Source organism: Strix uralensis, chromosome 6 (assembly GCF_047716275.1).
Source record: "Strix uralensis isolate ZFMK-TIS-50842 chromosome 6, bStrUra1, whole genome shotgun sequence".
NCBI classification, from domain to species: domain Eukaryota; kingdom Metazoa; phylum Chordata; class Aves; order Strigiformes; family Strigidae; genus Strix; species Strix uralensis.
This window is the reverse complement of record NC_133977.1, coordinates 29,809,173-29,836,691: the sequence shown is the minus strand read 5'-3', so window position 1 is coordinate 29,836,691 and position 27,519 is coordinate 29,809,173. Positions and strand designations below refer to the sequence as shown.

Here is a 27,519-nt window from a genome sequence, read left to right as displayed (position 1 = left end):
GGTGGGCACCTGACATCCAGTTAGGGTCAGTTCAACACAGCAGAACATTTCAGAGGATATCTGATAATTATTTTTGACTTAACAAAAGAAAACAACAGAAGATGATGACAGGTGAAATTTCAAATGATGGAATATTGATACAGAGTGTTAATTAACACAGAATGTTTATTCATGCTACATGGTGCATATAATCAGTTACACTTACTAAATGAGGATTTGATTGCCCACTATTCCAAAGCATACCAGCACTTTTACATGGTAAAGGCAGGGACTCTGTTCATTTGTACTTGTTAAGTACAAGAGGGATGGCCTCTGTGAGGAGCATGAAATGGTACCAGAACAGAAACAGCAAATTTTAATGTTGCTGAAAATGCCACAACATCCTTTATGTCTGGATCTCAGCAAAGAGGGTGGTGGTTTTTAACTTGGGAGAGGGGGGGGAGACAAAATTATTGGACGTGATGTAGTTCATCACACCTAATTTTAGCCACAGAATCACCTTCTCGAAACCTCTCTCCTCCTTTGACACTGGAGGGAATGCAGAAGACTAGAATAGCTTATGTGACTAATATCTCAGTCACTGAAGTTATGTAAAATGACACTATCCCCTTATCTTTAAAAAGTTTCTTCAATAGACTGCCTCATTGTAGAGTCTGAGTATAATCAGGAAATTTAATCTGGGTGATGTGGTAGAAGAAGTGTCCATATATGAATATTTATAGGAAGCCTTCAGTAATCAGGAAAATCTTTAAGCATGCTTTCAATTTGGAAAGAGACCTAAACATGTGCTTAAAATAAAGAGCATGCTTTGTGTTTTCTTAAATCAAGATAGCCATAAGGGCATTCTTTGGTGCTTTCCTAATAGGGGTTTTTGCTCCCAGAGATGAATCAGCAATGTAGCACCAGTGCTACACAGAATTGCTGCAGCTCTTATTTCAGTGTTTGAAAAAAACTGACAAGTTCCGGTGATCCTAGATAATCTTTCCCAAAACTTCGTCATCGAAACCAGTTCCATTCCTGAACTCTCCCTGTCACATCCTTTCAGCCTGACTTCACAAGCCAAAATTCATATTAATCTACCTTGTAGAGAAAAGATATGCTTAGACTATTCAGATATTTTTCCTGTAGTTATGTTTATTGTCCTGACTTATAACTTCCCAGGCAGCTCTTTGATTTAATAAGGAACAAAACTATATCCAAATGAAGCATTGCAGATTTCATAGTGAAGTATGTATCAGTAGAGTTTGCTTGCAGCTCACTACAAGAAAGGAGCAATCTCTACATACTCTTTTACAACATCTCAGCTTTTCCTTGCAGTTTAATGCCTACCACGTCCAACAGGAACACAGGGACGATAAAAAGTAGATCTGCAGGAGTGTTGCAGAACCAACAGCTGAAATTTTCAGCCAGGTTTACACATGTCATTTAAATAATTTCAAGGAAGTCTGTAACATTGTATCCAGAGCGAAACATTTGGACTCTGCTTTAAAACAAAAGAAAACTCATTGTATAATTTAGTCAGCAAAACCATTCATTGTGTGTCCCAGTGCCTGATTAATTGTGAGTGGGTCTGGTAAGCTGTTGCAGTTGGGCTTGTTGCCATTCCAGCATGTGCAGTTTGAGATTTTTTTTGCTTTGTTTTGTTTTTTGCAGCTGTATATTCTTCTCCTGCTGAATGTCAAAAATCTTGAAGTAGTGCCAATCAGATACAGCTGAATTGCATTTGCTGCAGTAAAAAAAAAATCAGCTTACAATTTATTATTAGAATAGACCATTCTAAATTTTTATTCTCATCACAGCAGAGAACTATATCCATTTTTGTATAAAAAATTACTTAGCACAAATAAAAGGAACAGCAGGTTAGCTGGTTTTAAGACCATAATCCTACTTTAGCTGGACTCACTGGGGAGTGGACCTCAAGGACAGCCACATCCAGTGCATTTAGTTGCACTTGGGGAACTCTTTCTCTCCCACTCCATGTATAAAGCTTATAAAAAAAAAAAATATTATCAGTGGCTTAGGAACCTCACTTCAGTGAGATGAGTATGTCACTGTTTGAGAGAACTACTAACTACCAATTAAGAAGGGGTGGGTGAATTTCCTCTAAAATTAAAAGGAAAAATAAGGCATCCACTTGTGTCTCACTAAAAGACAAGGGGGAATCACATGTCCAATGCTTATATTTGGCTTTGAGAGTCCTCCCTGGAGCTCTGGTTTTACAGTCACTTTCTAATCTGCTTAATTCCTGAGAATAGTCTTTTGAAAGCAATGGAAGGAACTGTCTGCAGGATGTTAGTAAATCCAGTCACATGACTGCACTGGGAAGACATATGTGTTCATATCACAGAGGTCAAAAACCATGTTTTTTTCATTAGAGTGCACTAGTGAGTAGATAAGGAAAAATTATTTCTACTATAGCCGTAAATTTGATTGCCTATGCCTATTGATTTAGGACTTGTTTAGAATAGGATTTAAAACAAAACAAACCAACCAAACAAAAACAAACCACCAACCATAAAACCCCAAAAAACAACACTACCAGCATAAAAGTATTAATTGTTTTAGGAGCTCCCAAACTTCATCTTTGTGGTCATAAGGGATGCCCTACATGAAGGATACGGTAATCACTTCTCACTTTGGGAATGGTCTCCAAGAGCCTCAGGATTTGCAAACACTACAGCCAGGGATCAAAGGAGAACACACCCTGGGGGAGCTTGGGAGGACCCAGATCTGTGCTTCCGGCAGCAGAGCTGAGTTATTGGTGCGATTCTAATGAATTCCATTAGGACTGCTGACTATGTCTTCTAGTTATTTAATTAATCACTTAACAAAGGAAGCAACTTGACTAAATCAGTCAACACAAACATCTTCATGATTTCTCAGACAAGTCGCAGAAGGAAAGAAAAAACTATGTGAGATTAAGGTTGTTCTAAAATAAAAACAACTAAAATCACATGACTCATGAGAAAAATTAAGTTCAAGCCTCCCTTGGGCTAGGAATTTTGTGGAGTTATTTTTAAAGCAGTGATAGGAGCAGTGCTAAGCAACAGGGTCTCAAGGGTCATCACACACATCCTCATGGTGCCCTAGTTTCATTCAATGTAATAGGCCTTTATCACATGCCAGCTTTGTGCTCAGATAGTGGGTTGAAACACTAAATTCTGCACTGAAGCCTCTGATTTTATAATTGAGTCAAGGCTATGGAAAGCAGTCTGATAATTAAAGTGAAGACTGTTACAACATCAATATGATGAGGAAGATATCTAGCACAGTTATTATAAAGTATGCTTCTAAAAATTACCAGGACAACATTAATTTAGTAGGAAGAGGAGAGGAGAGGAGAGGAGAGGAGAGGAGAGGAGAGGAGAGGAGAGGAGAGGAGAGGAGAGGAGAGGAGAGGAGAGGAGAGGAGAGGAGAGGAGAGGAGAGGAGAGGAGAGGAGAGGAGAGGAGAGGAGAGGAGAGGAGAGGAGAGGAGAGGAGAGGAGAGGAGAGGAGAGGAGAGGAGAGGAGAGGAGAGGAGAGGAGAGGAGAGGAGAGGAGAGGAGAGGAGAGGAGAGGAGAGGAGAGGAGAGGAGAGGAGAGGAGAGGAGAGGAGAGGAGAGGAGAGGAGAGAGCAAGAACTTTTTGCTCTTCCATTTATAGAAGAAAGTAGTCTTAATCTGATGCCTTTTTCTCCAGAGATGATAGTACATGCAAGCTAAAAATGGTAGCAAATACCCAGTGTTACTACATTTCAGGAAATACCATCTGCCAGTCTGACTGTGTCTATTTGGCTCCATGTTGCTGCAATGTGGGAAGCAGACTCGGGAATGGATTTAAAGTACACACACTTATCCAACACCTTTGTTGGACATACCCCAGCTACTGCTTTGGTCAAAGCATTCTTACTGTGATTAGAAAAAGCTCAACTTTGGGTGTGTCCCATCCATGCCTGATCCATCCAGACTAGAAAGTGTAGAAAAGAGGCTGAAGCTGTTGTTAAAGTACAAGAGAGCTTAGGAACCAACCTCACAGAAAGCTCAGGCTGAGGCAAGCCCACAATTCATGTTACACAAGGACAATCCATGTGATGGACAAGCAACCTTTGAGAGGATTTTGACCTGCACTTAACTACCAGTGAAAGCATAATTTAACACTTGAGTAACAAAACATACCAGGCTCCACAGGCATCAGGACTCAACTTTCAATTTTCCAGACATTCTAGAGTTATGTAGTGACCTAGAAAAAAACAATTTCTTGAAGTTATGCTACAGATAATACAGTTCCAACTATGTAAATAAGAATGAAGGGTTTCAGTCAAACTGAAGGTCTAACTACACCAGATCCCCTAGGAACAATGACTTCCAGTGTTTAATGCTGTTTTGTGTGAGCAAGTCTTCCCTTTTGTTTTAAAGTTCAGGATGATTAACTTTATTTTATTTCTCTTTTACTTCTTTTGTTATGCAAATCCAGGTCCAAAGCCTGCTCTCAGATTTCTTGAACTCAGCAAGAGCCGATAGTATGATTCACCCTCTCCATGTCTACCCAGCTCATGTTACCACTGTCCCAAATGTGCACTATCAAACATCATGTCAACTGCTGACTGGTCTAGAGTACGGGCAGATGATGCGTTTTTCAGCAGTGTCAGGTATCAGATTGGAGAGAAGGTAGGAATCAGTGGCTCTAAGGCATTCTGTCTGATCTTCGGACGTGACATTACAGTTAGTCACAGAGAATCTGCAATACTTTGTCCACTGAGCTCTTAACCTTACCCATTTTCCCTCCATGGTGACATTAAATGAACTACGGTTCACGGAAACCCAAGCACAGGGCTGTAGAGAAGATGTAGCATCTACTTATATTTCTATTTCACAGACTGATGGCATGTTTTGAGAAGGATTTGCATTGTAGTGACACTGAAGGTTCCCCTGAGAACACAGGTCTTTACAGACACAAATGGAAAAGAACTTTCCCCAAATAAACTAACAGCCTAAGTGGAGACGCCTTAAACACAAACAGGCACACTACATCCTTTAACTACAAGTAGTTGTGAGATAAGGCAAAGCAGGGGGTATGCTGTGTTTGTATATCCCAAAAGTTCAAGTAGAAGTCAGAGGGATGGTAAAAATAAAGACATATGCCTGATATACAGAGTAGGAAGGAGAGCTGATCAGTTATCTCCAGAGTAAATCCTCTCTTTTGGGTCAAAAACTTGTTCCATAACAATTACTGTTATGACTGTTATGACTGCAGATAGAAAATTCCTGCTCTCTGTCCCAAGAATTTCACAAGCTAGTTGCAGTTAGTCAGAGGTGACATAGACACCACATAAAACATGAGCTATACTAGCATTATAAACCTTTCTGTGTAATAAATCTATTTTGATCCCTTTTGCATGGTGATAAAGGTTTCATACTCCATGACATTACACCAGACCTGAATTAGCCCACACAAGGGATGGGTAGTCTATGGCCAGTAATCCCTACCCTCTTAACACAAAAATATATAGGAAACAGGAAGAAACTATAGGACTGAAATCAGGGGGGAGACCCTAACACACAAGGTAACAAATAAATAGACTGTTATTCCTTCCAGAGATAGAGAGGAAGTTAATCAGTAGAAAATGGTATTTCACAGAGTGTCCGGACACAAAATGCTTTTCTGAAGCATCTCTCATATGAAGTATCCCTCCTTCAGGATTCAGTCTAATTTCTGCTGCACCATAGCTGTATCTCTCTTTGACCTGCAGAAAGTCTTGAAAGTTTGGGATCCATCCCAACCACACATAGCTCACCAACCTGGCATTTTTAAGACAGCCTGAAGTGTGTAGCCAGCAGAGGACAGGAGAAAGTCAACACCATTTCTTACACCAGCTAGCCAGGGGACCACGGCACGTGACCTGGTGGAACACACCACTGGCTCATGCAAATGTGGCTGTCAGTGGCATGAGGCCCATCTTGAACTCACAACCAGGCAAGAACCACTTTAGCCACTGCTACATCCTCTCTGAGATGGGGAGGCTGCACACGGTGGACAAGGATATTACTGAGAGTTTTCCACTCAGCCTCCTTCAATCTTGCCACAGTTTTTACAGGCTGAGATTACAGATTTTACATTATGTTTTGTCATGAAAATCCAGCAAAGACAGTGATTCAGACAGAGAAGATGTCCGATTGTTTTCAGGCTTAACTTCCTGAAGAGAGATTTTTTTCCTTTGGTTTATTTATTTATTTTCCTTCGAGTGCAGCCTAAACCCTCCCTTCCTGTTGGGAACAACAGCTGCAGCATGGGGCATCGGTTTGCCAAGCCTGAATGATTGTGAAATATCATTTATCTTGGAGCAAGGTAGTATCAAAAAGAACAACCATGGGGGCCTGACTATGAATTCATTACATAGCTGTGCTTAGGAGGAGTAGGCTAAGTTGCAGTATCAGAGGCAACAGAGGTCCGACTTCTGAGCTAACACTCTTGGACCTGAAAAGACTGTCACATCTGAAAGCACTACTACAACAAAAAGCAAATTTTGGTTTCCTTGCTCAGAAAAACACTCTGAGCTTTCAAAGGTTAGAGATACAAAAGTATTCACCAAGGCAGGAAACCAATACTTCTGTAGGTTAATGGGAACATGGTGGCCCCAGAAGATGAAGTAATTGGCTGATAAAAGCCACACGGCTAACACACACACTTCCCATCATACCTGCATTATCCCACAGATTGGGTGGATCCTGTATGAATGCCACAGCCCTTAGATGAAAAATGCTTTCAGCTAACCCTTCTGTTATCTTCATTCTTTTGCCTTTTTGTGGGACTTTTTTGCCAGAAGCAACCACTGTATTTAAAGTTTAGGAGAGAGTTCAGACAAGCTGGAAATTATCGATTAATGCAATATTTTCCCCACCACCATTCCACTCCCATGTTTTGTTCTGGGTTTCTTTGGTGCTTTCTGTTTCACAGGGGCAGTTGACTGAGGGTCGGGGCAGGCAGAGAGCACTGGGCTGCTCTTTGTTTTGTGCCCTGGTCTCAGGCTCCTCCAGAAGCATTGTTGGGCTGTGTGGAGCTGTCATGCTCACTTCCTTTTTCAACCTCACATATTTCCCATTAATGATGAGAGGGAAAGGTCAGGGAGGGTCTCTTTAATGGCCCGCTTGAGGGCAAGCAGCAGCCTTGGATGGTTCTCTGATTTCCTGGGAACCTCACTCTATTCATCAAGCAAAGAAAGAAGTCCTAAGAAAAGTGAAGATTCCAAGGTGTTAAAAGGGACTTTCCCACGTAGGCTTGGCTCTGCCAGGATCCTCTTATATGAGCTTGGGTATAACTCTCCTCACAATTTTGGTGGTAGGAGAGTAGCCTTAATAAGAACAAACAACACAGATGCAGGACCTGTTGGACAGATGCACTAGGAGCTAAGCGGGCTCAGTTCAAGGCAGCCCACTTTGGTGCCTGTATGTCATTTTGAGTAGTTCGCCACAAAACTCCTGGGAAGGGACTAGACCACTGGCAGTAACATAATGAAGGCATCAATATCTTCTGTCCTTCAGTTCAGCTGCAGCATCTAAGAAGTCTTTTCTTGACAGCAGTTCTGAAATTTCTCAGGGATCAGGATGATGAAAGATTTAAATGTAATATCTTTGCATGACAACAATTCTCATGCCTCAGGACAGAAAGCCCAAATTTTACCTGTGCACACTGTGCTTCAGATATAGAAAAAGTAATAAATAATACGCCCATCAGTATTTTCATGGAGAAACTAGCTGGTGCAAATCAATGTAATGCTATAGAGTTGAAGCCAGTGGAGCAATGTCAGGAGTTTTTGCTATTATTTTTCACTCTTTGTTTTGTGCCTTGCTTTGCTCTGTCTATCACTAAATGTTCCAGGGCTCTCTACCACAAGCCCAGAGTGTGGAAAACGCTGACCGAAGTAATTTACTGTATCTATGCTCACAAACAAGCTGTTATTTGTCGTTGGCATGTAAATAAGTCACTGTTAAACAAATACTGTGAACCAAGTTCACAGCATCGATTTCTTGTAGGTCACTGAGATGATTTCACAGAAATATCCTGCAACAGTTTTGCAAAACAGGATGAGTCCCAGCCTGAAATTCATGACTGGTTTTTTCCACTTCTATTCCAATGGTTACTGTGTTTTTGCTGTCACAGATGAGCAGTTAATTCATCCTGACTCGCAGAGACCAGGAAAATGGAAACTTTGTCCACTCTTCTTAGTGTCTAAGACATATGCGTTATAAATTACTTGTATTTTGGTACGACCTAGAAGTCCTAGCCCATGTCAGCTGCAGACTGACTATGTATGCACACTTAGAACAACTACATACCACTGATCACAGCATAGCATGCAGATAGCCAAACAGATAGCTTTAAATGGTAGTAATATAAATGAGGAAGCTGGTAGCCTAGTCCAGGCTGAAAAACTTGCTGTGGTGTATGAGTAAATTGACCAATGCAGATCAATAAATATATCCTATTTATAAACAATGCCTGCCTGAAGATTAAAATAAAAATACCAAAACTGTGAGGAAATCAGTTGTATCGTCTTTAGTGTACAGATGGCAAACTGAGGCAGATATTAATGCTTTGCCCAAGGTACCATATGAAGCCTGTGTCAGAGCCAGGACTGGACTTACCTGTGCCTCAGCTTGTGCCACAGCCACAGGTTCCTCCTTGTTCTGAGCACAGTATAGATTCATGCTATATGCTGACATAACTACTCTGACCCAGTAAATGGCATTCTCAATTTTCACCTGTTAAAAGGACAGAATCAGACTGTGAGTGTTAAGGGTGCTGGTGGGCAATGAAAATTGAAAGCCCTACTTTCAATCTCACCCACTGATAATAAGCATTTTAGGAAGGGAGTCAGCAGCAAGTTTTGCACTTAATATCAACAGCAGTGGGTAGGGGTTTGGGAAGCGATTCTAATAGGTGCGTCCAGATTTGGCTAAGAATGAAAAGAGCATTTTCTTTCCACTGGTTGCTGGCTAGTAAAAGCAAAGGGGTGGAATACATCCAAGTTGCAAAACTTGAATACAGTTACTGCTATCTGCAAATGGGTGCCCCTCCCCGCTCATGTGAGCTACACAGGCAAAAGAGAATGACACATGTGCTGTTTCCTTTTCCAGTTGTAAAAGGGTCAGGAGCCAGGCAAGGAGAGCCTGAACAAGAGGAGCATTTTCCTGGGCTCTTCCAGCTGTTCTGTTCAATCCCGCCGTCGGTTCTGAGCAGGGAAGAGAGACTGTCAACACAAATAAGGCATTTTTCAAAGGCGTAAATTATGAGTTACCAAAACAATACGACATCTCAACCACGTGAGTACCCTTATCTCCCCCCCTCCTTACAATAAGAGTGGATTTATCAGTCTGCCGCTTAAGGAAAAGATTGTTTAATGCATTTCATATGCAAAAAAAGAAAAAGAAAAAAGAAAAAAAGAACGCCTGAGACTAATCCTGAAGAAAAAAAGCTGTGATGAAACCGTTTTCCTTTTTTATTCTTTGTGTTTGTGCGCGCGCGTGTGTGTGAAGAACTGAAACGGGCTCTGCAAACTCTGACTCCTGAATAGGACCGAGCAAAGTTAGTAACATTTCCGCCTAAACCCTGGCTTAGAAAAGTTTCATTTGCATGTTTTTCCCTCCCCCCGCCTTCAGGAATGAAAATATAGAGCATTTCGAAAGCGTACTGACGCTTTTCTAAGATATTAATGGTGCTGCCCAACTTGTGTTTAGAGTCTCAAGCTGTCTGTGTGTAATATGAGACGCAAGCCACAAACTGACAGTCTATATTTAAAGCCACAATGTGTTTCTGCTCCTGGAAACTTAGAAACATGGGCTTAAGGACTAGCAAATTAGTTTCTCAGCAAGAGAGGGTACAGGAGGGCAAGTCCTCTGCTGTTGTAACTCTTCATATTTCAGTAAATTTGAAAAGAAGGAATTTGGCCCTAACAGGCAAGAGCGCACAGAGGGTCAGCTGCATCATGGTAGCGTTCATTTTGGGACAGTATTAAAAAGAAAGGGGAGCGGAAGGGGATGGATTCTGATTTGATAAACTGAGAAAAGTCAATGGGAAAACTCTGAGTTTTCGGTGCTGCAATAGCTCCATATCTCTTCTATGGCTTTAGTATGATCTTTCCTGGTTTAATTCAAGACAGTAGCTTTGTATTATTTTTAATAAACAAACTGCCAATAGCAGAATTATTTATCATACCGTGGTATCAATAATGAAGGCAGAAAGCACAGACAGCAGTGCTGGGAGCTGCCTGTGCTTCAGGATTTGATCCAGAGATTTCTGTAAGAATATTTGTTCTGTATGGATGTTGACATTGACAATGTTTCCCAAGCTTTGAATGAGGCAGGCTGATCCAGCAGAAACGACACAGTGAGCATCATCTCTGAAATCCTGACCAGTCCTTTTTGCAAGTTCTAACCAACAATAAAGATTAGATGTTAGCTTTATATCCTATTTTATTCTATTTTATTCAACAGTTTAGAATATTATAGCTTGGTTTTTGTTGTTTCTATTACAGTTTGTTTGCTATTATTGCTAGGAAAGAAACACGCAGGCTAATTCAGGATTCTGAAAGTTTGGGTTTGGAAAAGCTTGAGTAAATTACTACCACTGGTGCTCTCCAAGCCTGTGCAGGAGGGTGGTCATGACTCATTGAGGTGCATTTTGCTCATTGTGCAATATCAACAAGGCTCCAGGCTCAATCGTGTATCTTTAGTGACAGGCTTGGCCAGGTGACAAGTCCAGGACCAGCTCTACAGTCCCGAATACATTGCAAATCACTTCTCTGGCAGACCCAGGTTGTCAGAGGACCCCAGAAAAGGCCCTAGGCTGGATCTGGATGAAGAGTTAGTACGCCGTGGGGCCTTTTGTCTGTTCATAACAAAAAAAGTCTGATGCATCAGGTTCTCTTGTTTGTTCCAAAATCTAGGTAGGAATTCTCAGCTTGGTACAATTTAAGGTCATATGATTGCCAGTGAAAATAAATGGCTTGCAATCTAGCTAGAAGAAGTATACTGACTGAAAAATAGTGACCATCTATTCTTTATTTGCTCTCATAATTTCCATTACTGATTCAGACAGAATGTTCCTGTATTTTGTTTCAGTCTTTCTTTTGTTTCTTTTTTTTTGTTTCTTTTTTTTTTTTTTAAATTACATGGATCAAATTTACAGATTAAGAACAACATTAAATTAGAGGGAAATCTGATAGTACTATATTCCTTGTATAATGCAAGTTTGATGCATTGCTTTTATGATGGCTAAGGTTTTGGGGTAGGTCTTGGGGAAAAGGGTCTTATTTCTTAGTAAAATTCCATCAATTTCTAAAAGAAACAAGATATTGTAAGATCAGTCTATTGACAGGCACTATACAGCATGGACAGCATATATTTGCCAGAGAGGCAGAGTAATTGGGAAAACTAATTTGCTTCATAACCATAGTGAAAATCTTTGAAATGGGTGTGAAAATGCATAAAGAAACAACAAAACCTTTGACTATACTGAACATACTAATTCTTTGCGGAGTACCTGCGGGTGAGACCACAGAGCAGCTGCCTACTGATGTAAACTCAACAGTGTTAAGTTACCTAATTGCTGGTGTTCTTCACTTATCTCCTTGTATTTGCTCACAGCTGATAAGGAATTTTTATTCATTCTATAAATACAGTATGATCCTGGCAATCCAGGTGGGAGCAAACTACTGTTTCAGATTTAAAATATTCAACTCTGTGAACCCTGCCTCTATACAGGGATGCCACACCATCTAACCTCAGGCACTTCCCATGCCCATCTCAGATATCCCATCACTCTTAGTGGACTCTCTGTATACTCAACAGAGAGGCAAGGGAGCTAGTAATTCAGCCTGCTGCTGTTAGGCAGTGTATGTATATTTACTCCATCATTCATTGTTAAAGGACATTTGTGTGTGGCTGGAAAAAAATGGAATACCTAAGTAAAGAAGTCTGCTACCAGAGGCAAAAATGGAGTTGGGCTTGAATTTTACTGGCTCAGTTTGAATACAATATTGTGCTGTGAATATATCTCCAGTTTCCTTTTTTTTTTCCCATCTTATTATTATTATGATATAAAAGGGACCCAGCCTGGCTGCAGGAATGTGAACTTCCTAATTTTTCACTGCATCACTTCCATCTCTGCTCAGATGTACAGGCAGTAGCCGCCTGACTTATTACAAAATCTGAGGGATTCCACAGGTTTGCCAATCTCTGTTAAGGCTGCAGCTTTCACCCTCTTCCTTTTAGATTGCAGTGACCCAGTTCCAAGGCAACGGGACAGCTCAAATGAGGTGAAGGACTCACGCAAATAAATGTCACCAGGTCAAAGGTTCAGTCTGGGGAAGCAGTGATCTATGCAAAGCTGTCTTTAGGGGTCAAAGGTGTCCATCCCCTTGAAGAAAGTGTTGTGCACCTTATGGGATTTAATCTGTACTCGGCATGCTGTGAATGTTTTATCTGGGCCTCATACTCCAAATGCCAGCTGTCAAAGGAATTAGTGGTTAAGGACAGCAGTTTTTGGAGGCTTCTCTTCCTCATCACCTACCAGCAGATAAGGTCTTCCTTCTGAGTGGGTAGGGAAGCAGTGTGGTCTGTGCTATGTAGAAGAATTGGCCCAAAAGGAGGCAAGACTGAGCCTCAGTCCAGCTGCAGAGAGAGGAGGAGGGTCAGGAACAGGGTGAAGCAGCACAAGCCTTGTGACCTGTGTGCTTTCCATCTGCATTGCCAGCTGTAGTTCAACAGGAGCCCAGGCGCAGGCCCTGCCCTGCTCGCAGGGAGCAGACCCTGGTGCTGCCTCTGTCCCACGGGAGGTCTCAGCTCCATCATGCCCGGCTTCTCCACCTGCTGCAATGACAGCAAGGGCTTCTGACAAAAAGAGTCAAGTATGTGTGGGTTGTCCCCTCCAAGGAGGCTGAGAGCCTGGCAAAGGTGGCCCCCAATAAAGACAAAGTGACTTACAGCTGTGAATGGCAAGTCGGGTTCTGAGAACAGCCTTGCTCCATCTTTAACTCATTATGAGATATACATTGGGACTGCAAAATGGTCCTTTAAATGTTCCTGGAGCAATACCACTTACCTTTCACATGGGGCCTGCGAAAAGCCGCAAATGATCCCCGTAGACTTTTAATCATGTCATTCACTGCCTTGGCAATAGCTTTGATTTCATTGCCCTTAATCAACAGAAGCGCTTGTCTGTGACAGTAACTAATAAACAAAAATGGAGGCTATTGATTATGAAAATTTTGGTCTTCACTGGTAAACCTGTGAGCATTTAAAAGCAAGGAAACCTATAGATCATAATAACCTTTCATTTTTAGCACAGAAGTCTCGAAATGTGTCCCACAAGCATTTATGTAAATTGAATGCCTCTGCTTATATATTTGTCTCCCACCACTGTGCATATGAAATGGAAAATTTGGCTTTATACCCCAGGGCTCTACCTGACACCCTCATTGCCTGAGATGTTGATGTGAAAGTCTGCAAATTGAAAGGCTCAGAATGTACTTGAAATTTCGGTAATTAACAGGAGAAATGTTGGCAAACTGCTAAGCTGGAGGGAATAGGGGAGATGTCCACCCAAACAGGAGTCTGATTTTTTAAAATACACATTTCTCAGCATTTCTGGGCACTGCTTTTCACAAAAAAAAAAAAAAAAAAAAAAAAAAAAAAAAAAAAAAGGAAAAAAAAGCCGATTATTTACACAGTAGATGTTAAAGATTCAGGTTATGGCTGGTTATGTGCTTAAGCCTATTAGTATTACAGAATTGTGCGGTGTCTGCATCTCATTGCTGATACTGCTGCACCTTTCTTTCTAGGCTCTTATGGAATATACGCTGTATCCATCACTGTTCAAATAACTGAGTCCAATCAGCAAAGCCTTTTGTAAAACAGGCTTTCAGGACTGCATTCTCTAATGAAAGTCTGTTTGTGTGTCTGCTCTGTGGAGTGCCTGTCTCTATTGTTGGGGAGGGATTAGTATTCCTATAGCATAGAGAAATTCAAGCCAACAGAGGGATCTGATTGTGCTAGGTGCTGTACAGGCACCCTTTCTTCAAAAGGCTGTTAGACTACATAGAGAGGACAGATTACAGGTAGGAGAGAAATGACGGCTTTCCAGGGGCACTGCTGGAGATGCAGCTTTTGGCTATGGGAAGGCATTTATAGCAGCCAGGAGGTAGGAGTTAGTAACGATTCCAGTAGATCCACTGGGGCAACAGCTCTTTGCTTCCCACTCTCTAATTTTGTAATGCATGCTTAGGAAAAAAATGTAGCTCAGAAGTAATTTAGCAACCAGGTTATTTGTTTTCCACAGAAAGATCAGAAAACTTAAACATGGCATTTGGCACTAGCTTCACATCCAAGTTGTGATAGGAAATGCATGAAAAATTGGGGGACATGCAGATGCTGCAGTGACAAGTATACATGAAGTCCTTAGCTGGGCAAGTTTTTGGAGAACAGACAGACTATGTTTTACCTACTTCTGAAAGACTTAAGTTCCTAAGTCAAATGAATTTGACAGTTACCCCAGTAATGAGTTGATGGAAAATTCACCAGCTGCTAAGCATTCTGAAAAACTGCTTGGCAAATGAAGAAAAGTGGCACTTGAAGAAATCAGGTTTGGTTTGCCAACAATTTATGAACATGAATGGAGAAAAGGACTGCCTTCTCTGGATAATTTATTTGTAACCCATAACTCAACTGCATCAAGTAACAATACTGCAATGTTATAACAACAGACATGGAGCTCTTAATTTGTAGCCGAAATAAGATCTGAACTCCTCTGTTTCTCCAAGAGTCAGCATGATCTAATCTGTTCAATATTAGCATGGAAATCAAATGCCCTGTCTGTGTTATGCTGCTCCCTTATTGCAGATGTACCTTGCACGTGTAGTTTCACCAATGAGACATCTGGCTAAGTGATTTTCCTCTTAATTAATCTTCTCATCTGCAAAGGAGGCCAGTTTCTCATATCTTCTTCTCTTCTGACATATGTTTCACCACAGGGTTCTTCCTGATGAAGCAGAAAGCTCCACTTAAAATCTCAACGGGTTAAACTTGTTCTACTGCATTGAAGTTTTAAAAGTGATTTTTTTTTTTCCTTCCCTCTCCCTCTCTTTTTCATCTTAGGAAAAAAAAAAAATCAGTTATTTCATGAGGGTCTACCTCTTTCTTCTTCAGATAAGCCCTGAAATGGAGTTAAGCTTTTTATCAGTAAGTTGCAGGGGGGCTTTTGAACACACCCTGAGACAGCTCCATGTTATCATGAGTGGTGAATGCCTATTTTACTGGGAACTGCATGTTTAAAATGTCTAGTTTTATGAGGCAGTCCACATTATAAAGAGCATGTGTGACAAGGTCACAGCAGTGCAGAATCAGACATCACAACTTTACATATGTGTAGGTGTTTAGATTTGCAAACAGAGACTACTTTAGTAACATCAAGCCAAGAAAATGGATTTTAATTCTTTACATACCTACATATATACACACAGAGTGTATATATATATAATATAGTGTATATCTGTAAGTATACATATACACAGGCATACATATATATACAAACCACCCTTTTCACTACTTATATGGCTTTTCACAAGTGAGACTTCTGGGTATGGAGAGTTTTATTTCCCTGACTACATCTCTAGTCACAGACCAATACCCACAAGCTCATGTTTCCCTTTTTGTATGATAGATACCTTCAAAAGTAGCAGAAAAAATGGCTAGATTTTTGAAGACTTAGCAAAGGCATAAACTCAGTAACAAGAGAGAAAGCGAGAAGATGATTTGGGCTATTTATAAGAAGGAAACATTACAAAATATCCTTTTTACATGATATAGTAAAACATTAGCAAAACAGCCTTATGCAAACTATCCCTTGCAGATGCCAGGTTCAGGTGTCTCTCTACTGACTGTATTTACAGTCAGAGCCTAGCAGCTAATAATGGTATAGACACCAAATCACTCCATGTTTTGAATTTAAGTATCTACAGCATTTGCCCAAATCCATCTTGGAGACTATTACAGAACCCATGTCCACATAAACAAAGATCCAGAGAAAAGCAACGATAATGACTTAAGAAACAAGGAGGAAGTAGGTGTTCCATATGGATCAAACTACTTAAAAGGGGATAACCCAGATTAGGAAAGGCCAAGTCTGCGTTCTTCTTCAGGCAGTGAACTGTGCAAGTTTAAACCTCAAGCAGGCAGGATATTTGGTCAGGTTTGTGTTCCTTTAGTAGATCATCTGTACTAGGAGAATTTGTTAGTTGCATCTTCAGGACTGTTTTCTAGAAAAACTGATCATTTTAGAATATTTGTTCTGAAATAGAAATTATTCTTTAAAGAATAACTATCCTCCTTTGGAAACAGAATACTTATTCATAAATTTAATCAATCATATTATGTAATTCTGTGTCCACCTCAATCAGTTATGGGAAAATGAATTTATACTGGAAAAGCTTTCACAGAATTGTTACTCCAGGTTAACTTGATCCCTTTGTGTAGGCAAATTTGTTGGTACGCACGAAAAATAAGCTTGTTTTCTTTGCAAAAACATTCTTACTAAGGCAAAAGAAAATGCTTCTCATCTGCTAATTGGATGTTTCAAAAATTTCAGTCATTTAACAAAGGATGAAAAAGCAGCTCTTGATGACCAACTTCAGCTAAACCAAATAATCTTTAGGTAAAACAAATAGCCCACAAATCACTTAATCACAGGTGATTAAAGAGTTATATGTATGAATGAGTACAGGGAAAAATTATTTCTAGTGGATTGTGAAGAGTTATCATAAAAATGTGGTCATCCAAGAATTCAGGAAACATGTATGTTTTCCAAAATTCTGAAGTATGTTTAAAATGACACTCTTTTTACATTTTATTTCCATCTTCTGGAATCTGTATTGTTGAATTTGGCTTTCAAGGTTTTCTTAGCATGTATTAGGGCTAGAAATTTACCATTTTATTATGAAATTTTATTTTCAGTAGAGTCTGTTATTTCCTGAGGTTTTAATAACCAGCACTCATGAGCTAGCAGAGGTGGTTGTAACTATTGATGGTTCATTCAAATGTCATGATCACGGTTCCTGTCCTATCCAATAGAGAGAGCAGAAAATTAAATTCTTGATGTATCTTTGACACAAGGATGCTCTCAGAGAGCAGAATAGTCTCTATCATTACCTCTCTCTCACACCTGCCCTCTCAAGTTGTCTAGTTCAGATATCCTCTGCACCTCCTAATCCATCCTGTCTGTCCCTTTCTCAGCCCACAGGTAAGTCCTCATATCTCAACATAGGAGAGACACACAGGTCCCAGTTGTTAAATGCCTTTTCCTCCCTTCTTTCAAGGACTTCGACAGTCCTGGCAGCGGGAAGGCAGAAAAGCACAGGCAAGGAAGACATAGATCTTCCCCTGTCATCCTCTGGGCTGAGGCCTTGTTTCCTTTGGGAGTTGCTCCCTCTTCCATCTTCCTCCCTCTTCTCCACTGGTTTCTCTTTGCTTTCTCATCTTCACAGCTTGCTATGAAACAACACCTCCCCCCTCCAGATCTTTCCTGTCATCACATAGGAATTCTTATTTACAACACGTTTTTTGCATCCTGGATCACACAATTAGGAGAGTTTATTATTGTCTGTCTCTCTTGAATTTTCATAATTACGTCAATGGACTTTGATTTTTGGACTCTGTTACATAGAAATCCAATTTTCCCCTCACTGAACTCATTGGGATTTTTTATTTTAAAGAAGCCTATACTACCAGTTACTAATGGTAATTAAGCCCTTGGTGGAAACAGGGGGATATACACAGGATTAGGCTGCATCTCTACAGAAAACCCTGCATAAGCTGTTGAGCAGAGCAGACCAAGAAACAAAACTGCCATTGAGAGCCATGCTTCCGTTCCAGCTTCCCCTTTGCTTTGGGAAAAGGGGAAGTCATGATTTTCTCACTCTTTCAAAACCACTCAGTGTGCTCTGCACACCCTGTCACTTTTATCCTATCCCTGCTCCAGTCATGAAGAAGAGTGGAGTGAATGGCTGCTGCTAACATTAGCATGGCCAGGAAGAACAATACCAGGTCAGGGAGGAAAAGGGTGCTTTGTCAGTCCTTGTGCAGGTTGTGCCACCTAATGGAAGGGGAGCAATTCTTCTGAAACCTTGTTGATTGGCATTTTCCCATCTCCCACTGAGAGGTGTCTTCCATATCTCGAGCTCAAGCAATGGTTAGTGTCAGGATCCTTGATTATTATTTTAAAAATGAAAAATCACTTTCTATTTCATCTTTTGTAGAGCTGGATGGATCTGGTCCCTCCAAACACCTCTCCCATACTACTTACTTGCCCACCCACCTCACCATATCTCCCCATATCTCCTTCTCAAGTTAACCATCCCACACCCTGATCCAAGAACCCAGTTGTCATTTCTACTTACTTGCAGTACAGGGAACAATTTGAGATTACTTCAAGTCCAAGCCATTACCACAAAGGCAGTGATGCATGGTGACTTCATGTGCTGGGAAATGGAAAAGATGGTGGTGTACAGCCCCAGAAAGAAGCTGGTTTACTCACAGCCTGGGTTACTCAAGTCCTTCCTCTGTTTCCAGCTCTCCAGTCAATGTCTCCTTCCTACTTATGATTAATAGCAAGCTCTTACCATCTTTCCTCCCACATCCTTCCCATTCCTTCTTAACGAAATACAGCCTTCTCCATTGCATAAATGTATCCTTTTTGCTTTGTTTAGTCTGTAAATTCCTCAGGACAGAAATTATGTCTTCTTCCATCTCTTTTCCAAACAAAAGTCACCAATTATTTGCTACTTCAGTGTTTATGATAAGGGGCACTAATCACATCCATCTTCCCAAGTTACGTCTTCAAGTTGATCATTCTGGGCAGAGATTTAGGCCTCCTGAAGCATAAAGATAAAAAGCAAAAAACAACCTTAGGTGTGACATCAACAGGCAAGGCATATCAAGTTGGAAGGACTTTAGAGTTTTCTCCTTGAAAATATTTTTCCCCTAAACATATTTATTTGTACTCTCTGAGACAGTCTCTAAACTGTGGAGATCAAAGCAAGCTGGAAATCTAGCAGAGTTTTTAAGTGTATTAAAGGTAGTGTGATTCAAAGCCACATGCTTGAACATTTAAGCACCATGGAAGAAATGAAGTAGCAGGTGGTAATACATGTAAATATGATTGTTCTAATCTTCATACTTTTCAACTTGTCAAAGCCTAACTCTGTAACACAATGTTTGACAAAGAGCAAAAATAAAGGATGCTGCATGCCCACACAGACACACAGGAGAGCATAAAACCCAAGGACACCAGCCAGCTTTGGGTTTTCTCTTTCAGCCACATTCTGATCTTGTAAGTCATTTACAGCAATAAGGACGTGGATTTACCAGACTTATGTGGAACCTGGCAAGTCTGAGCATGGAGTGAGTGCTTCTTGGGAGATTTGAATACAGAAATGTAGTTCTCTGCTGCACATTTTTTCGCCAAGGTAAAGAGTATAAAATGTCATCCACTACAGACTAGCGGCATTTTGTAAATGTCTGCCTATTGTGAATAGATATAACCACTTTTTAATGTTCCTCACTTAGCAACTGAAGCATTGTGGAAATATGTTCAGGTGATTTCAGAGAGACAAAGTGAGACAAAATGAGAGGATTTTTCTTTTTATTACTCCCAAAGAAATGAGAACATAATAACAAGAGGTGTCCACCAGACCTAACCCCTTTCCTACCATAAGTTTTGGTGTATGTTTTGTGATTAGCTCTAGCTGCAAACAGAAAGCTTCATCACCTGATGTCCTGACATATAAACAAATAGTTGACCACTTGTGTCTCCTTCATGTTTCTGCAGAGCTTCTCAGGAAATGCCTTACTCACTGCAAGTTATCATCATATTGCTAAAGTCAGTGGTGTTGAGATACTTGTACCCTGGAATTTGAGATTGCTTATATTGATGTCATTGGACTTTGGATCAGAATTTGCTGATTTCAGATCTTCACTTTTAAATATTATGCTACTTCAAATACCTTGATTTAGCTCACGGCAGCTACTATTACCACAGATTTTAATGAAGGCAAAGTGATTTCTCAGTGTTAACTAGAGCTCTTGTAGGAAGCACTATTGAAAGCAGGAGGTAGTAGGGAGCAAATAAAGATAAACTGATCCTGTATGCTCCCAAAGAAGAATACTTCCTGCTGAGTCAAGGTTCTTAAACATTAAGAAAAGATGCCTATGTCTCCTGAGCTCATTCTCCCTGTGGATTAATGATCCATAAGGGACTCCTTGTACCAAGGAGGAGTAAATCACCCCTCCCACTTCTGGCAGGCAGGAATGCGACTGGGGAGATAAATGCTTTTGCATTTCTCTGAACTTTGTTGTTACTTCTCAGTAAAAGATTTCCCCTTCTGGAATGCATTAAAATCTGTGAATCTCAGACAAAGACTCTTCTTTCTCTTCCCATGTTCTGTGTGAGATGCTTAATCTCTGCATCCTGGGGACATAACCATTTGTGAGCTGGAAATAGAGCATGAACCAAGCCCTTCTCCTCTTGGGGTGCCTTGTCTGATTTCCTTTGCCTGCAATGAATGAAACCTTTCATTTCAACAGCATCTGACTTGTGTCAGAAGGTTCTTAACTGACTGGAGCAACAATGCGGTGGAAAAGAGGGATGAAACTGTTGAAAATGTGTCACTGCTAAATAAGTAAGGATCAACTTTAAACACGGGGGGAGAAAGCAAGAGGAGGTATGACTGCATGACACTGTTTTTAAGGTAAAATGCAGCCTGGACTTTTTCCCCCTACTCCTCTCCATGACTTGTATTTCCTTTAAGGAAAAGGTCATGCCTTCTCTCCCTAGCTGCTACAAGCCTTTCCCAGGCAGGAAGCATATCCTGTGTCCTGTTTTCTCCAGAGGCCAGTAGTGGAGCAGGTGAGAGCATGACTTCTAAGTCGCTGCTCTTACTGTGCTGTTTTTAAGTGACTTGAGTAACAAATCGCTGGGAAAATCTCCCTCCCTTTCAAATGCAGTGCAGCCCAGCCCCAGGACCTTGCAGAGACTGTCAGCTGCTGGAGGTGACCAGAGGGGGAAGTAAAAGCTACTCCCTTTTAAGGTCTGGGTGCTTATTTTTATCAGAGATGAAACTGCATCAGTCATTTGGGGGGGAGCACATGTGCTGTAATTAAAGATTGTGTCTGTGATTCATTCCAGAGGAGAAGGGTGTATTTTCCTCATTGAATGAAGAACTTGTAGCTGAAGGAATTCAACCTTGGGAGCTCAGCATTACTGAAGGCAGAGCTCGTGTCAGGGAGCAAGGGACTCCCCTTCCTTGTTCCTCCACTGAATGAGGAAAATAGACTTGGAAACTGGAACATCTAGCACATGCTGTTTTGCACCTAAGTGATTTACTTCACAGCTCACACCAGAGAAGAGGCTTCCCAACTCTAAGGGATCAACCCCACCAGCCATGCCCTGCTGACTGCAGCCCACAACAAGGTCCAGGACTTGTGGGTGGCTGAGGGAAGTCTGCCAGGGAGATACTGATAAATGTGGGTGTCCAGTTTCACAACTGATCTTGTTTGCCACTGTTTGGTACATTAAGTTAACAGCTTGCTGTCTGTGGGCATGAGCATCTATATCCCTAAGATGCTACTTCTCCCCCACACTGAACATAATCCTGGGTGAGGAAAGGTGTAACAAGAAATGCAAAATCAGTCCCTTGACAGGCGCAAAGTTGTGGCACACCAGCTGTGGCCAAGGGCCATATATTCTCTCCAGACTACCAGGGCACCCATATCTATCCTTCCCATTCCCCATCCCTGCTGGGCTATTTCCAATCCATCTTCTAGCTAATGGGATTTGGTAGTGATTTTTCTCATCCTTTGTTTCACTGCCATTGCACAATGAAGCAATGTTGTGTTATTACCAGAGCTGCCTGAGTGTCTCCCTTGGCCCTCACCAGCTGAACATTAGGTTACACCATTATTAAGAAAAAAAGATTATCTTTCTCAGGGCCACTGACACCTCTTCCCATCTGCTACAGTATCCATGACAAGTGATTGCCAATGTAGGTTTGATCCTGATGGTGCTGGGTGTGCAGGACTTAAATGTTTTTCCAGCTTTGCTCATGAAAGTACTGTAGTGAGCATGGAGCTGATGGTCCGTCTTCCCCGTTAGAGCCAGTAGCAGATGCCTAATGGAGAGTTAAAGCACAAGGCAATGATCTAGGGATCTGAGGCATGGGAAAGTCTTGAGCCAGTTAGTATTTCAGTGTTTAAAGGGTTGCCTTGGGGTATAAAAGCTTTTTCGTTTACCAGAGTTTCTCATATGAAAAACTTTAACCTCCTGCTCACATCCAGACTCAGCACTTGGCAGGACTGAGCCTTACCTCCCCCTTTTCCCTCTTCTTGAATGAGCTCTTTTAACTTGTAGTTGAAGGAATTCAACCTTGGGAGCTCAGCATTACTGAAGGCACAGCTCATGTCAGGGAGCAAGGCACTCCCCTGCCTTGTTCCCCAGGTAACCACAGTGCCTCCAGGAGCCACGCAGAAATGCATGTGGCCATGGCTATCGTTTTGTCCCCTCTAACAGCCAGCCGTGCAGCAGGAGCTGTTAGATAAAGGCCGTTGCCTGAGGCTATCCATGCAACTCAGCACAGCACGTGGTTGCCGATATGCCTAGCCCCTATCTGGGAATGCAAACAGGATAGGGAAAGTCTCTGCCACTCTTTTTCCCCTCCTCATTCAGTGGAGCTCCTACTTGTCAGACAGAAGTGTTCAGTGGAAGGCATTAAAGAAGTAAAGCCAGACTGCTGTGTATGTCCCTTCTTTGTAAAGCATGTGCATATCCTAGGGGACACTTCTTGCTGAGTGTCTCCTAAAGCGACTCCCAAGAAAAAAAAAGCTAGAAGGACAAGCCTTAGAGCTTCTGCCTGTGTGTTTAACTCTAGTGGGCGTGTCAGGGACATGGGGAAAGGCTACCATGTCTCATGAAAGTAGCTTAGTGGGTTTAGAAACACAGGCATTCAGGTCTTGTGGAAGAAGGAATTAAAATTGACAGACAGACTCTGTAAAATTGTGGGCTGTTTTAACCACTTCTTTCAGTTTTCTATTCCATCCATGCAGACAGAACCAAAAAATGCAAAAGGGATGTGGACTTTACTCCTCTCTGACTCGTAACAGATACATACTTGTGTCCAAACCTTGCCCTGACATGAAGTACAGCACAGCTCCCCCTGAAACAAACTGCAGCTCACACATATCTCAGGGTGGAACTTGGCTCTTAAACAAAGTTTAATGGGAGTCTGCTCTGGCTGAACTCTACTTATGACTTCATATTTTCCAGGGCTGTACTAGTGCTGTTGGTTTGTTAATTTTTCCTTTTTTTCTTTTTTTTTTTTTTTTTCATTCTCTTTATACTAATAGGTGTTTCAGTGGGATAGCTTGACCTTATGATACTGTTTCAAAGCAGACTTCTCTGGAGGCAATGGTAATTTGGGTTTGTTATGAAAGAGCTTTGAGAAATTTGCAGGCTCTCTTCTGGCTACTTGCAAAGTCAGGTTTTTGCAGTCTTAGACAGCATCAACTGGTGAATTAAACTGGGAAGTTGGAAAACAGAGAGGATGGACACCAGAGGCTATGTATGATGATCTTGATGATGAATCCTTGGCTCTATCATGTTTCTAATATTCATAAAATAGAGTTTTTAAAAGCTTTCACCATTGGCCCAACTGAGCAGTTGGAATGCGTGGGAGATCTGTCACCAACTTCAAAGGGAGCAGAAGCAGTTTAACAGAGTGAGCTTTTGCAAATCCCACCTTGTATGTATACCATTTGGTATTTCACTTTGTGTGTTGGAATAGTGCCCTGCTTTGATACAAGTGTAAATGGGACAACAGTGACTTCTGCTGCTCGGCTGCAGTGCATGACTGTTGCTGATTCAGCTGTGAAAGAGCAGCACCCCTCCAGGCAGGGAAAGAGGTACAGAGTAACAGCTCTGCACTAGGGTCCCTATTTTGACAGCTGAGAGAAGGGTCTTACTTCTTAGTGCATTCCAATATATTCTTACACAGGGAATACCAAACCCAACTTTTTCCATGGACTTCTAGAGCTAATGTATTTCAAATAAGTGACTTGGCTGTAAAAATCTGGAGTTTTCTGTTCTATTCAGAGCAATCTAGCAAGGAAATCTCCAGCTTTATCCAGCTGTTTTTCTCCTTATGCTTCTCTTTTGGGGGACTTGTTTTTTCTGAGTGCAGATTTGTAATGTACTCCACCCACCCAAAAGAGCATTCCCGCTTTTTGCCCTCTCTCTCTGCACCTAGCAAACCCCTACCTGTTAACAGATTGACAGACAGTCAGACTACATGATCAGTTTGCCAGTAAGTAAATACCCACCACCTCTTCTTTTGGTGGGCTGGTTTTCTGCTGGATCAGCTTGAAAGGAAAAGGGTTAGGAACAAGAATGCCCTTTTCTGCTGGAATGTAGCAACCAGCTCAAATCACAATAATTTACTCTCAGCTTTCCTGCATGTATATTTCATACATTTAGGAAAGGAGCAGACCAAAGGCTTTATAGTAAGTCAAAAATATGTTAATCACAGAAGTGCCATAGCAAGCATTTGTTGCTATTGAAAAGTACTAGACCATATTTCTTTGCTTAATGACACACATTAATCCTCTATTGAAATTGCCAGGGCTGTCCAAGCCAAATCTGGCTTTAAAGGTTTAAAATATAGTCCAAACTGTAAAAATGTAGCATTCTGACAAAAAATAAGCCGAAAAAAATTTCAGCAATGTCCCTTTGGTGTTTCCTTTGCTGTTTAAACCACTAAGGACATCTTCTACAAGCATTGAAATGGTTGCAAAAACATGGCATTTTTTAAATTGGTGACCAAAATATGAATATTATCCAAGTACCCAGTGCTACTTCTGTTTTCAGTCCAGTTTCCTAATGAAATGAGTCTTATGTGTTCCTGCTGTCTATCTGTCTGCTTAATCATCTGTTCATCCATCTGTCACTTCCCATCAAGAACTTTTGGATCCACTGACCAGTTTCAACCAGATTTGAAAGAGAAGCAGAAGCCTCAGAAATTGTTATCATTCTCCAAGTTGTGTGAAAGTCAACATTTGTCTACAGAGAGCCATTCAAGTGAGCAATAACCCAAGAAGGACTCCTTATCAGGACACTAAACTAAATGGAATTCTTTTCTAGTTAGGAATGTAGTAGCACCAAGTTTTGGCACAATAAGATTGCTTCCATAAACATGACTTCAACTTAACAGGCAAAAGCAGAGTGTAAGACACTATTTAAGCACCTGTAAGAGAGATCTAGCCTTTCTGACCAGTGCATGTTGAAAGCTCTGCAAAAAAAAGCTAAGCCCTCAGCACAGGCTTTGGAAAGGGATGGTTAAGCAATGCTAACAGTAATGGTTGGGATTTATTTTCCCTAATTATAGACTCCAGAAACCTAGGTTTCCAATCTAAACTAGTCTTCTAGGTTTGCTGATTGGTTGACAGGAAGACGAATTCCCACCTTATGTCCCAGGATTCATCATACTTCTGTTGAAGCTGAATGGATCTTCTTGAAAGAAGGCATGTCAGAATAGAATAGAATAGAATAGAATAGAATAGAATAGAATAGAATAGAATAGAATAGAATAGAATAGAATAGGAATAGAAATAGAATATTTCCAGTTGGAAGGGACCTACAACAATCACCTAGGCCAACTGCCAACTAATGTCCCCTCTGCAGCACCTGTGGAGACAATTTAGATCATATAGACTCCTTTCCAGTAGTCAAAAGTCTTGTCAGGTTGGTTATTAGCTCTCCACCTACATGGTACTTACCATTCATGTTTCACTAGGAGAGAGGAACATTAGTAATGAACTGTTAATGAATCTCACAACAATATAAATCCAGCACTGAAAAACATCCAGTATATGGCTGCAATGAAGGCTTTTTCATGTTCCGCTCTCTTAATGCATTCAATATGCTATTTGTCAAATAATGCCAGACAACTGTCCAAAAATAATAGACAAGTGAGACTTTTTTCTTTTTTTTTCCCCTCTCTTTAACATTTTTTGCACAATCTGTCTAGAATTGCTCAGATGAATGATAGATGGTAAAGAAGTTTTGCTAAAATTACTCAACTTGATTCAGACAGCTTGGACTGATACGTAAACGCTTTTCAGATAATAAAATGGTCTTTGTCTTTTTAAATGGAGCAGATATGCAAAAGAAATCTGCATATTCATTGCAGAATCCTTGGAAAATGAGAAATGTTGTTGCCCTGAGCTACTATTTGCCTTGCAAGTTTCTAAGGTGTTTCAATATGTTTTATTTTCTTTGTTTAATATGCTCAATATTTAAAACATTTGGAAGATTGTTTCTTCTAGAGATATCTCCATTAATAATATTAACCTCATCAGTGCTCCAGGAAAGATCTCTGTGTCCCTGAAGAGCATATGCTAAGCATCCTGACATTTCCACTTGCAATGCTTAGTAGATGGTGCCTTAGGCAAGCACTGGTGTATGAGCTGGATGTAGCTGAATACAATTCATATCAAATAAGCTAGGGAATGGAGCACAGAGAGCTCCTGTTTCCAAGAATTGTCACCTTTTGGGCTGCTTTGCTACAAAATATCGGTGGTGGGAAGGAGACATAAAAGAAACCTGCCCATGTTGGGAAAATGATTATACTTTTCTAAGGATAGTAGCCTGGCACTACATTCTTTGAATTGTCAGGGTAACATCTTTGTGCATAACTTTAGGCTTTTGCTAGGTTCCAAGTGACTTCGAGATGACATCACCTGTAATTTGATCATATCACCTGTAATTTGTCATATCACCTCTAATTTAAGCACAAGGTCAAGCTTTTTCATCTCAAAATGAGAAATAGACATTTATCAGCCTTAATAGAGTAATGGCCATGTTTCTTTCCTTACATGTAAGTGTTCATTAAAACAAGTTTTCTGCCAGCAATAGAACCAGTGAAACACTCCTGCTTTCGGATTTATGTCTCTGGCCCCTAAATCCCACCCCCAGCATACACTGGCTCCCTCCCAGAGCAGCTCCTTGCAGGAGGGGAAGCACCTTGCTGCAGGTCCTCTGGACCTACGTGCATGATGATTGGAAAGCACGTGGTGACTGGAGAACCGACTGCTACTAAACAGAGCTTAAAATTGCTGAGTCCTTGCTGCCTTTCCTTCACTGCTGGACTACCCTAGTCTCCGTTTTCTCTCCAGCCTACACTTTTCATGAAAATTGTGGCAAAGTGCTTATCTTTGCCTGTTCTTCCTTTAAAAACAGTTGGGATTGAATAATGGAATCAAAACTTGTAAAGGTTACAAGGACAGTCAGGCACACATCAGGAACAGAGAAAATCAGTGCAAAAATGCTGCTGAATATATTCAATGGAAATATTTCAAATACTAACAAACAGTTCAGTCTGTCTTAGTTAGGGGGACTAATTTTAGCTAATGTTTGTCTTGAATAGGGCCACATCCATAAAAAGGGT

At 40.9% G+C, this 27,519-nt stretch overlaps 1 protein-coding gene and 1 long non-coding RNA gene across 2 annotated transcripts in view; one reads left to right on the top strand and one right to left on the bottom strand.

The window, feature by feature from the left end:
- LOC141945407 (uncharacterized) overlaps positions 1 to 18,437 on the bottom strand; it is a 65,340-nt gene extending 46,903 nt beyond the window's left edge. Inside the window, exons 1-2 of the long non-coding RNA XR_012629505.1 lie at positions 18,427 to 18,437; positions 14,882 to 15,014 (exon numbers count right to left, since the gene is read on the bottom strand). This is a non-coding gene — a long non-coding RNA (uncharacterized LOC141945407). The remainder of the gene's footprint in view (positions 1 to 14,881; positions 15,015 to 18,426) is intronic.
- GYPC (glycophorin C (Gerbich blood group)) overlaps positions 9,094 to 27,519 on the top strand; it is a 41,090-nt gene continuing 22,664 nt past the window's right edge. Inside the window, exon 1 of the mRNA XM_074873540.1 lies at positions 9,094 to 9,301. Within this exon, the coding sequence (XP_074729641.1) occupies positions 9,268 to 9,301 (34 nt within the window). The 5' untranslated portion in view covers positions 9,094 to 9,267. The remainder of the gene's footprint in view (positions 9,302 to 27,519) is intronic.